The sequence below is a fragment of the Passer domesticus genome, chromosome 7 (assembly GCF_036417665.1).
Source record: "Passer domesticus isolate bPasDom1 chromosome 7, bPasDom1.hap1, whole genome shotgun sequence".
Lineage (NCBI taxonomy): Eukaryota > Metazoa > Chordata > Aves > Passeriformes > Passeridae > Passer > Passer domesticus.
In genome coordinates, this window is record NC_087480.1 from 35166404 (window position 1) to 35176293 (window position 9890).

General features: G+C 52.1%; 1 protein-coding gene across 3 annotated transcripts; it reads left to right on the forward strand.

The window, feature by feature from the left end:
• Positions 1-1651: 1651 nt before the first annotated feature.
• TOR1AIP2 (torsin 1A interacting protein 2) lies at positions 1652-9250 on the forward strand. 3 transcript variants are annotated; one of them, XM_064427655.1, is made up of 6 exons: positions 1652-1810; positions 2435-2617; positions 4226-4525; positions 4656-4967; positions 5335-5499; positions 6311-9250. In XM_064427655.1, the coding sequence occupies exons 2-6, from the start codon at positions 2584-2586 to the stop codon at positions 7069-7071; spliced, it is 1572 nt and encodes a 523-aa protein (XP_064283725.1). In that variant the 5' UTR covers positions 1652-1810; positions 2435-2583; the 3' UTR covers positions 7072-9250. The 3 variants fall into 3 exon arrangements, with proteins under 3 accessions (XP_064283725.1, XP_064283724.1, XP_064283726.1); XM_064427654.1 differs by having other exon boundaries at positions 1654-1810; positions 4223-4525; XM_064427656.1 differs by having other exon boundaries at positions 1654-1810; positions 4223-4525; positions 5335-5433.
• The last annotated feature ends 640 nt before the right edge of the window (positions 9251-9890 follow it).

Sequence of the window (9890 nt, forward strand, 5' to 3'; positions counted from 1 at the left end):
ATTGTTTTCTAAAGCAAAAATAAAAGGATGTAACAAATCTCACACCAGGAAAAGAAAATCAACATAACAATGGCAAGATCCTTTTTTGTAACTGTTTTGTGATGACTTCATGCCCTAGGCCAGCCAGTTAATTTTCCTGCCAAACTACTTTTTGGGAACCAGATTCTCAACCTGGAGAGGCTGAAATGACCCCCTGATTTTGTCACACTCTTGCCACCAGTTTTGTGACACTTGTGCTTCCATGGAAAGGGTGTCCTCTCAGCCCCAAACACTGTGTTGAAGGGACTGGATGGTTTTAGGGACAGAGGGATAGATAATGTCTGGATTTCCATGAAGCCCTTGCCTCCTGCAGCCCCTCTGTGCTGTTCCTTGCTGAGGGAGATAAAGTCGTGGTGAGAGCAGCCAGGAGCAGGGCTCTCAAGGTGACCTTGGCTCCTGTGAATCAGCCATGCTGAGTTTTTCCTTCCTGCTTTTCCATTCTCCTGGGTTTACAGCCTCTGCTGCACCTGGTGAGAGGTCGGTCATGACGAGGGAATGTGCTGAGTCTGCCATGGCCACTGTCCCCTCCCAGGCTCTGTGGGTGACAGGGGACGCCACTGTCAGAAATGAGGAGTAGTGGCCAGCACACCTCGCCTTCTCACCCCCTTCCTGACACGAGCAGTGTCAGTATTGATGCCTGTGCACATGCTGACACCCCGGGAAACATGGCACACACATTTTATTCACTCCTTTGACACTGCCTCTGTGCTCCCTGGGCCAGCAAGTGTTCCTCCATACAGCATAAAGTATTTTTTCCTTCCCATTTGAACCCAACCTCTCGCCTGTTTTACATGTGCCTCCAGTACTAATGGGGTGGGGGGGAGGATTTAATCAAATTAAAACAAACCAAACACATTAATCCCATCCCCACTTTCACCCTCTGCTCCCCAGTTTGAGGAGTCCCAGCCACTCAGTGCCTGCTCCTTTCCAGCACTGCCTCACTTGCCTTTCCCTGTGTTTTGTCTCAGCCATTTCCTGCTGGGTTCCTCTGGGGATGCTGGTGAAAAGGCAGCAAGCTGAGTTCCAGGGGCATTGCTGTCTCTGTTCTGCTGCTGCCTGTGCCGCTGCCTTTCCTCTGGAGTTCTCCGTGCTGCTGCCTTCCATGAAACGTGTCCTGGGCAGGGGCAATGGGGAAGGGGTTGGAACATACCCATGCCACCGTGCAGGCACCACCTGTTAGAACAGGTATTTTTTTGGAAAAGCATTCCCTAAATGAAGCCAAGGGCTGACACACACACTGTCAGACCTTTCCCTGCTTTGCAGTCTCTGAATCACTCCAGGGGACGCTGGGTGGGCTCCACATCCCTCCCCCAGGCTGGTGCTGAGGACTCTCCATTCCCCGCTCTCCCCAGCCTCCCTGCACTGGCAACGTGACATTTCCAGAGTCTGGGCTTCGCTGCCTGTGTGTTTGGGTTACTTTTCTTGCAGTACTTTTCCTAAATCAACTCGCAAACCAGTTCCCTCCTTTCACTATCGTTTCCTCGCTTCAAATCCGCAACACTGTTACGGAATGCAGGAAACAGCCAAAAAAAGGAAGTTAATGTTTCCTGAAGGCTCCCGAGAATGACTGCGGGAAGGAAAACTACAGCTCCCAGCAGGCAGCCGGGAGCCAGGGCAGGGCAGAGTTCACCGTCACGTTTCCAGCGGAGGGTTCAGGGTGTGCGCTGTGCCCTGCCACCAAAGGGCCTCTGGGACGGAGGGCGAGGGGACAGGCCAGCGCTGGCCTCCTCTTGCCGCCTCGCTGCTCCTGACCGGCTCCCAGCCTGCCTGGGTAAGCGTCCGGCTCCACTTTCTTCTGCTGATTTCCTTCTCCTGCCGGAGCCTCAGCGCCGGGAGCAGGGAGGGGAGGGACGAGCGCCGCTGCACCCCAGAGCCCCCGAGACACGGCTGGGGGCGAGGGGCCGCGAAGCTGCTGCTTTCGGAGGCTGGGCTGGAACTTTCCGCACAGAAAACCGCTCTCCGGCGTGGAAAGTTTCTTGGGAGTTTTCCATCCGCCCCAGCGAGCGCGGCTCCGTCAGTGCCCCGTCCCGAAGCGCTTTCCCGGGGCAATCGCGGCTGCAGGCGCGCAGGGCCCAGGCTGAGCCCGCGGGGTGGTTCTGCCGGATCGCCTCCGGGTCCCGCCGGGGGGAGCAGCAGCAGCAGCAGGGTCATTGCTCCGTGTCGGGCCCCACACTCCAGGCCTGGCCTCCGTGGGGATGAGACAGCAGCGCCTCACCCCCCTGGCATATCCCGGGATAAATGCGGTTCGCCTTAACCCCCGCACTGACTGCAAGCTGACAGCCCACGGGAGGAAGGTTCATGGTTAGGGGCGACATCCGCCCATTTTCACCTTGGGAATGACGGAGGAGGAGCTTCCTCCACCGTGATTCACGGCTGCCGTGTTTCTGCTTATCAGGTTTGTGGGATTGTGCGGCCCGGGACGGGATGGTGGCTGTGAGCAGGGCAGGACTCGGTCAGCCTCCGGAGCAGCAGGGAGGTACAGCTCCCTGTGAACGCCGGGGAAAGTGAAACCAAGCAGTGCCACAGCTCCAGGGGAAAAGGAAAATGGAAGAGAATCCAAGCGTGGATCTGCTTGGAGGTAAGTGAATCCTTTACTTACTCTATCTGCTGGGAAAATCCCTTTGCTGCCAGTTTTCAGCAGTGACATGAGAAGCCTGTGCAGAAGGAAAATAAACCAGCAAAAGAATCCCATCTTTTCCAGGCCAAGGAAAGCAAGTTGCTATCATTTTTTGAAGGTTGAAAGGTGAACAAGTTACTTTCAGTTTTAGATTCTGATCTGCGACAGGTTTAGACTCTGTGTCCCAAGATGGCAGCACAAGGAATGCTGAAGGGAGAGAGCCAGACTGGAAGAGCTTTCTTCCCCACATCCTGGTGCTTCCCATCTGCAGATGCTTAAAGAATAAGCCAGTTTTCCACCACCTGTGGTTGGAAAAACTCTGGAAGAGGCAGGGCAGGGAGTAGTTTGTGCCCAGCTTGAACAGCAGGATATCTCCACGTTCCTCGTGTTTCAGTTTCTATTATGTACTTACCTTCTCTGGGAGCCTTGTTATGACTAGTACCTACAAATGTGTCAGTGATAAAGTGATGCCATCACCAGCTCAGGTCTGTCCTAGCTAGTCAGAAGTGTCACTGTAATACTCAGGAACAAAGAATGTAAAAATCAAGTGACAAGTACAGCTTTTTCTTTGTTTTCAAATTAGAAGGGAGTTCCTCGCCCTTTTAATCAGCGTTTATTCTAATTATAGCATAATCATTTATGTAGTGCTTGATCATTCATAAGCATTTTTTCACAAATAGTACCTGAAATTTGAGCTGCACTTTGGTTCTGTGAGAGTCAGAATATGTCACAAACACTGTTCAGTCACAGAATCCTCTATTGAATTATGCTCCAGTGTTTGTTTCTAATTAAATGTTGCCATAGCTCTTTGGGAGAGCAGCTCCAGCACAGAAACAGAGACAGAGCATGAGCAAAATTATCATTTACATTCAGACAGATGCTTGAAGTGCATTGGCATAACTGTACTCAACAACAGCCTTAGGAATTATTCAAATCCATCACTATCTGTGAAAACCCACTATCTGTGGAAGATGTGGTAACTTATTTTACCACTGAAGGAAGGAATTGCCTGCCATTCCCACCTAGGACATAAGCTGGACTTGAGTTAGCTTTAGCATGGCAGCTGTAAGGGTTGTGGTTTGGATTTGTGGGCTCAGAGAAAAAAAATGTTGAAAACAGAGCAATGTTTTGGCTGTTGCTGAACACAGCATCAAGGCTTTCTGCCCCTGCCCAGCAAATACCCTGGGGTGGGCAGAAGATTGGGCAGGGACCCAAGGTGGGAAAAGGGTTGTTGAACACAATATAACATCATGCTCAGCAACAAAAACTGGGGCAAAGGGAGAAAGGGGGTGGCTTCCAAGGTGGCCATTGCTGGGAGACTGGCCTGGCATCAGTCTGCTTGCAGGAGGTGGTGAGTGATTGCCTTTGCATCCTGATTGCCTCCTTCACTCAGCTGTCTGAATCTCAACCCAAGAGTTTTGTCACTTCTGGTCACTCTGTTCTCTCCATCTCACTGGGGGTAAATGTTTCTGCAGTGCCAGAACTGGGAGTTGTGTGGGTGGTGGTGAAGCACTGGGCATTCTTGACTCCTGTGTGGCTCACTGGGCTTGTGAACTCTGATCCCAGCAGCTGGACCAGCCCAGGGTGAGGTGGGGAGCACAGCAGAGTATCCTGTGCACCAAGAGGACACCCAGGAAGCACCTGGGCACCAAGTGACAGGCAGGTGCCCTGAGACATCCTGCAAACCAGAGGAGAGCTCTTCAGTGTGTGAATCAGCTGCTGATGGGGGTGAGACAACACTCCTGGGTTCACCTGGTCCCACACTAGAAGAGAAATCTGCCCAGGAAACTGAAGTATTGCCAGAAGAATCTGACAAGACAAGAGATGGTGTCTCAGAAAGACCCCTGGAAAAACAGGACTTGGATGAAGGTGAGTCTCTCCCCACCCTTGGGCCTGATAACTTGGGCCTTGGCTTAGAGGAGGCAGAGCAGGAGAAAGGGTTGTTGGTTCTTGGGCTAAAAGAGACGAAGTGTAGCTCTGTGAATTTTATTCCCCACAGCTGGGCTGGGCCATGAGAACCTGGAAAGCAAAGGAGGCAGCCCTGTCCACCAGGAAACACAGGAGCACCAGGAGACAACTGGGCAGTGTGAAAATCTCTGCAAAGCAGAGGAAGATGCCTCATCAGCCAGCAAGGCACGGAGCTCTGACAGTGAAATGACACACTTGGATGTGACTGGTGTGGAAGATGTCCCCAGGGGCCACTTGGCAGGGAGGAGCAGTGCCACTCTTCCAGACTGGGAGCCAGAGGCACCCAAAGGGCAAGAAACACAGGAGAGCAGGTCCCAAGGCACATTAAGGAAAAGACCAAAAGGTGAGCTGGTGGCTGCACACTGCTGCTCTTCCACTTCCTATTCCCATAGGCACTAGAATAATATTTGGGTGAGATCTTTCATAGCCATTGTCACTTCCCTGGAGTCAAGCAGCAAAGAAGGTACAAAACATTAATTGGCTTCTCTCTTTCTCTTGCCTTTGCTCCTGTTGTGCTTTGAAAGGCATGAAGCCACACTGCACTCTGCACTGTCTTTCTCCTTGCCCAGCCCAAGAGGAGAGAGCCAAGACTCAGGGCTGTATAACCCAAAGCAGTATTTCCTCAGCTGGGAGCTCCTGCTTGGCTTACTGCAGCTCCATTTACCTGTTCCCTCAGCAGTGAGTGGCACATTTCTTTTCTCCTGTTGCAGGGGACACAGCCCCAAACCCAGAGACTCTGTCTTCCCTGCAGAACATCACCACCCAAAACACAGAGCAGGAGAAGGCCAAAAAGTCCCTCCTGTGGAAAGGTGAGGAAAAGAAGCTTCCCTTGCATGTTACTCATCGACCAGAAGGCACTGATCCTCCAAGAGCAAGTAATAAAGCACATTTAATTACTCTTCTCTCTCGAGACCTTTCACAGCCTCTTCTGAGGGTTTGAGAGAAAAAAAAACATCCCCTTCAATACAGGCTCAGTTCAAGCCTATAGTGGCAGCTTCCCCTCCAGCTCTTCAGCCTCCAAAGCTGGCATATTGTGGTCATCATGCTGTGAGTGCCCTGGGCTGTCCTGGGAGGTCTGGGGGCTGCTGTGCTGAGCGTCCCCCTCCCCAGCCCTGCTCTGTCCTGGGGCTCTAAGCAGGGACAGTGATGCTGATCTGCACCAGCACATTTCTCCTGTTAGAAGGAGACTGCTTTGTCTTGGAGGGGACACAGGGCATTGTGTCTGGACCTTGCTGCCTTCTGTTTTCTGAGCAGGAGCAAGGTGGCCTTTGTCCACTCACAGCATGGAGGAGGGCAGTGAAAGCAGCACTTTACCTGGGTCAGACACCTCCCTATGTGGTGCTCTGAACAGCCACAAACCCTGAACAAAACAGAGGAGGGGGAAAGAGAAGAAAGCTTGTGGGCAGCTGCAATTTCCTCAGGAAGGTTTGCACAATCCCTGCCCTCGTCCCTGGAGCTGCAGCCCCCTCACCTGGCGTACTGGAGTGGGAATCTCACAACACAGAGCCAGCAGCCCCTTCACCTTTCCTGGCCAACTTGCTCCACTTTCCTAGTTCAGGGGGAAGAAATAGCCACTGGAAGTTCTGGGAGGGGAGAAATAGCCACTGTAGCTACTTTCCAGCATGTCACTGCGGGTCACTTGGAACTGATCCTGTTCCCCATGTCGTGTCTCTCCCTGCTGAACAGGGCTCTTCATTGTGGGCTTCACGGTGCTGTGCTTGTGCATTTTCTGCTTCGGCAGCCCGACCTCCAGCTCCCAGCAGCCCCGCAAGAACCCCGCGGTGGAGGCGTTCCTGTCCCAGTTCGAGCAGCTGCAGCACAGCTTCCCGGGCCAGAGCCCCGACCTGTGGCTCCGCGGGCGCAAGTTCCTGCGCAAGCACCTGAACGCGTCGCGGCCCACGCAGCCGGCCATCGTCATCCTCACGGCCGCCCGCCGCGGCGAGCGGACCCTGCGCTGCCTCAGCGCCCGCCTGGCCGACTGCTACTCGGCCGCCCTGCACGGCAGCACGGTGCACGTCGAGGGCAGGGACAAAGCCAGGCTCCACAGCGACCACGCCAAGCTGCAGGTGGACTCGGAGCTGAGCGCGGCGTTCCAGGCCGGCGGCCGGGCCGCGGTGGTTCACCGCTTCGAGCTGCTGCCCGCGGGGGCCACCCTCATCTTCTACAAGTACTGCGACCACGAGAGCGCCGCCTTCAAGGACGTGGCGCTGCTGCTGACGGTGCTGCTGGAGGAGGACGTGCTGGAGAGCCGCATCAGCCTCCAGCAGGTGGAGGAGAGGGTCCGTGACTTCCTCTGGGCCAAGTTCACCAGCGCCAGGAGCCCCGGCTCCTACGACCGCATGGACTCCGACAAGCTGAGCGGGCTGTGGAGCCGCATCTCCCACCTGGTCCTACCCGTACACCCGGTGCAGGCCATCGAGGAGGGGGGCTGCCATGCCAAAGCCTAGGGACACGAGTGGCCAGAGCCCCGAGGAGGGTTGGAAAGATGGTCCTGGCTGGCTCTGGTACAGGCAGAGGCACAACTGGTGTTACTTCTCTTCAATTTGTTTCTTGTAGGTTCCTGGGAAGAGGTTTGGCAGGTAGAAGTTGATCCAGGACATTTGGGCAGCTGAGTCCTGGAGGTGATACACACACTTCCTTCTGGCAGATGGGAACGGGGTATTTCAGAGTTCCATGGGAGAACATCAGGAGGGAAAACAGGACCTGGCAGGTAGCCTTTCTATCAAGAAACAGACAATGTTCACAGCTAGTAGAACAGAAAGATGCTGTGATTCAGCAGCTCTTTCATCTCTCCCTGCCCCTCAGCTTGCTAAAGTTGTGTACATCAGTCTCACAATATATTTTATCCAGGGAGCTGCTGGAACACAGAAAGGTCAAATTCCTCAAGGCCCAAAATTTTGAAGGCTTGCTTCAAAAAGAAATTAGTTTGCCAGTTAAGGGTGTGACCAGTCAGCCCCAGTAGTGTCCCACTTGCACAGCCCGATTGACACCAGGCAAAGCCCAGATCCTCAGACAAACCTGCAATTCAGAGATCCCCTAAACATCAATTACCAGAAATTCCTGGTTGTCAGCACTTGAACAGTGCTCTAATGGCAGGGATGCCACGAGGGGATCCCAGGTGCCAGAGAACAAGCTCCAGAACCAGAGAGCAATGGAACAGTTGCTGCCACTGTGATAGTGTGAAGCCTCAAGGGATTACACAGGTGAAAAAATGAATAATACAATGTAATTTAAAGCTTCCTCTCTCTAAAACAAGTCCACTCTATCCCTATGCCACACAAAGGCTGTGACTCTCCTCGGGCTGATGCTTTGTTCCCACACAACAGATTGTTCTTCACCTGGATCTCTGGTCTGTGTGCAGGGCTGGCAGCCTGTGCCAGCCTCTCCCCAGGTGACTTCTATTGGTGAATGTAGATGTTAACATTGGTATTTCAAACCATGTAGGGTAGCACACCAGGTCCTTGCCCTCCAAGGGCACATTTGCCTCCCTGCCAGGCAGACGGAGCTCTGGCATCTGCCAAAGCAAGTAGGAGCAGAGCTGGGTTAGCTGGTAAAGACCAAATCTCTGCCATTAACACTAAAATTCCTTGACAAAGCAGATTAGCTTCTTTCCGTGCCTTCTCTTCTGCATCCTAGGAAGAGAAATCCAAGTCCTGGAAGCACCGTGGTTTCCCTGCACACTGTGTTTTTGCAGGTGCTGTGGGGCAGAGCAGCCAACTCAGGAGCCCCTGGAGGGGCAGGTGCAGGTTACAGCATTTATTCTGACCCAGGGGCAGCCCCAGGGAGCAGCCCCATGTGCCTGTGCAGGAGCAGCTGTAGCAGATCATGGCCTTGCAGAGCCAGGCTCTGTGTCCAAACAAGAACAAATCCACAGCACCACGGTGGTTTTCAGCAGCTGCACATCAGGGTGCTCCTTACAGCAGCTGGACCCTGGTGTTGGGTGGTCTCCTGCCAACAGTGCCTTGCTGATCTGCCCCACCAAGGGCTTGAGGAGGTGCAGCCCTGCACCCTAAAAACCACAGCCCTGTCTCTTCTTTCCCCCTGTCGTGTGCCTTGACCTGTCCCAGGAGAGTAGTGGCCCTTAACTTTGAGGAGGGGACAAAATGAAGGAAGAGGAAGGGTTATTTGTTCAAATTCTGGCCAAAGAACAGACTTTTTGGTTGGCTGGGGGCATGAAGACAAGACCACAGGGGTTTTAACCGTGATAAACTCTGGGCTAAATGTGGGAACTACCTGCTGGAGCCCAGGGCAGGGTTTGATAGAAGATAATTGCTTCCTCTTCTCCCTCTTTTCTATTGCTGTACACTACTTTGGTGAGAGAAAACACTGTATCCTGCTCTGCAGGGTGTTGATGTAAGAACCAGCAGAGCATTAATCATGCTATGCCAGTATTTTGTTGGAAATCTGTATTTTAATGTTCCCTCTCTCCATTTTGCATACTGTGTTTGCAATGCATAGCCCAGGTATGCAAAGGCAACTCCCCGTTGCTGAAAGTGTCACCCACCTGAGTTCTTCCAATACAGAGATATTTTTATGGCCTTCTAAAGACAAATATCTGCTTGCTTCTGGAACAGGATTTCTATTTAAAAATAAATGGTGAGATTATAAAAGAAGCCAGCAAGGTGAGAGTGGAGTCTGACTGTATTCCATACTTTTTTCTCAGCTATTTTCATTAAGCTAAAGAGATCATCATATTAGGCAAAGTTTTATTTAGGTCAGGGCTGTAGTTGTGCAAACAAAGTGAATATTTGCTTTTCCTGGAAAAACTCTAAACAATATTTTTCTCAGTTGTTTGGGGCAAATATTTGCAGCTTTTTCAACTGTGGCAAAATTAAAAACAAACCCCCAAAGATTCAACCCAGGCTGAAGTGCACTGGGGTTTGCATAATACTTAATGATAATAAATGAAGCTGAAATCCACTGACAACTCAAATGTTTCAGAAATACAAAAAGCAAATATGTCTCATTTCAACAGATTGGTTCCACTTGATATTCCACCACACTCAAACCTTTACTTTTGTGATGAATTATTTTGCCCAGCTCTAGCCTAAACAGAGAGAGGTCTGGAAAAGAAAGGATTTACCCTGTTAGTTTGGATTTTCTTCAGTCCCCTGACAACAATACCCATAACAATGGCACCTGCCTTCACTTGGATGTCCATGTGATGGATTGCCAGAAGTAAACATCACCCATCTCCTTTTTGATGCCAGAGGAGAAGATTTGGTCTTACACCAAAGATTCACATGAGAACCCGGTGTCCCCAGGT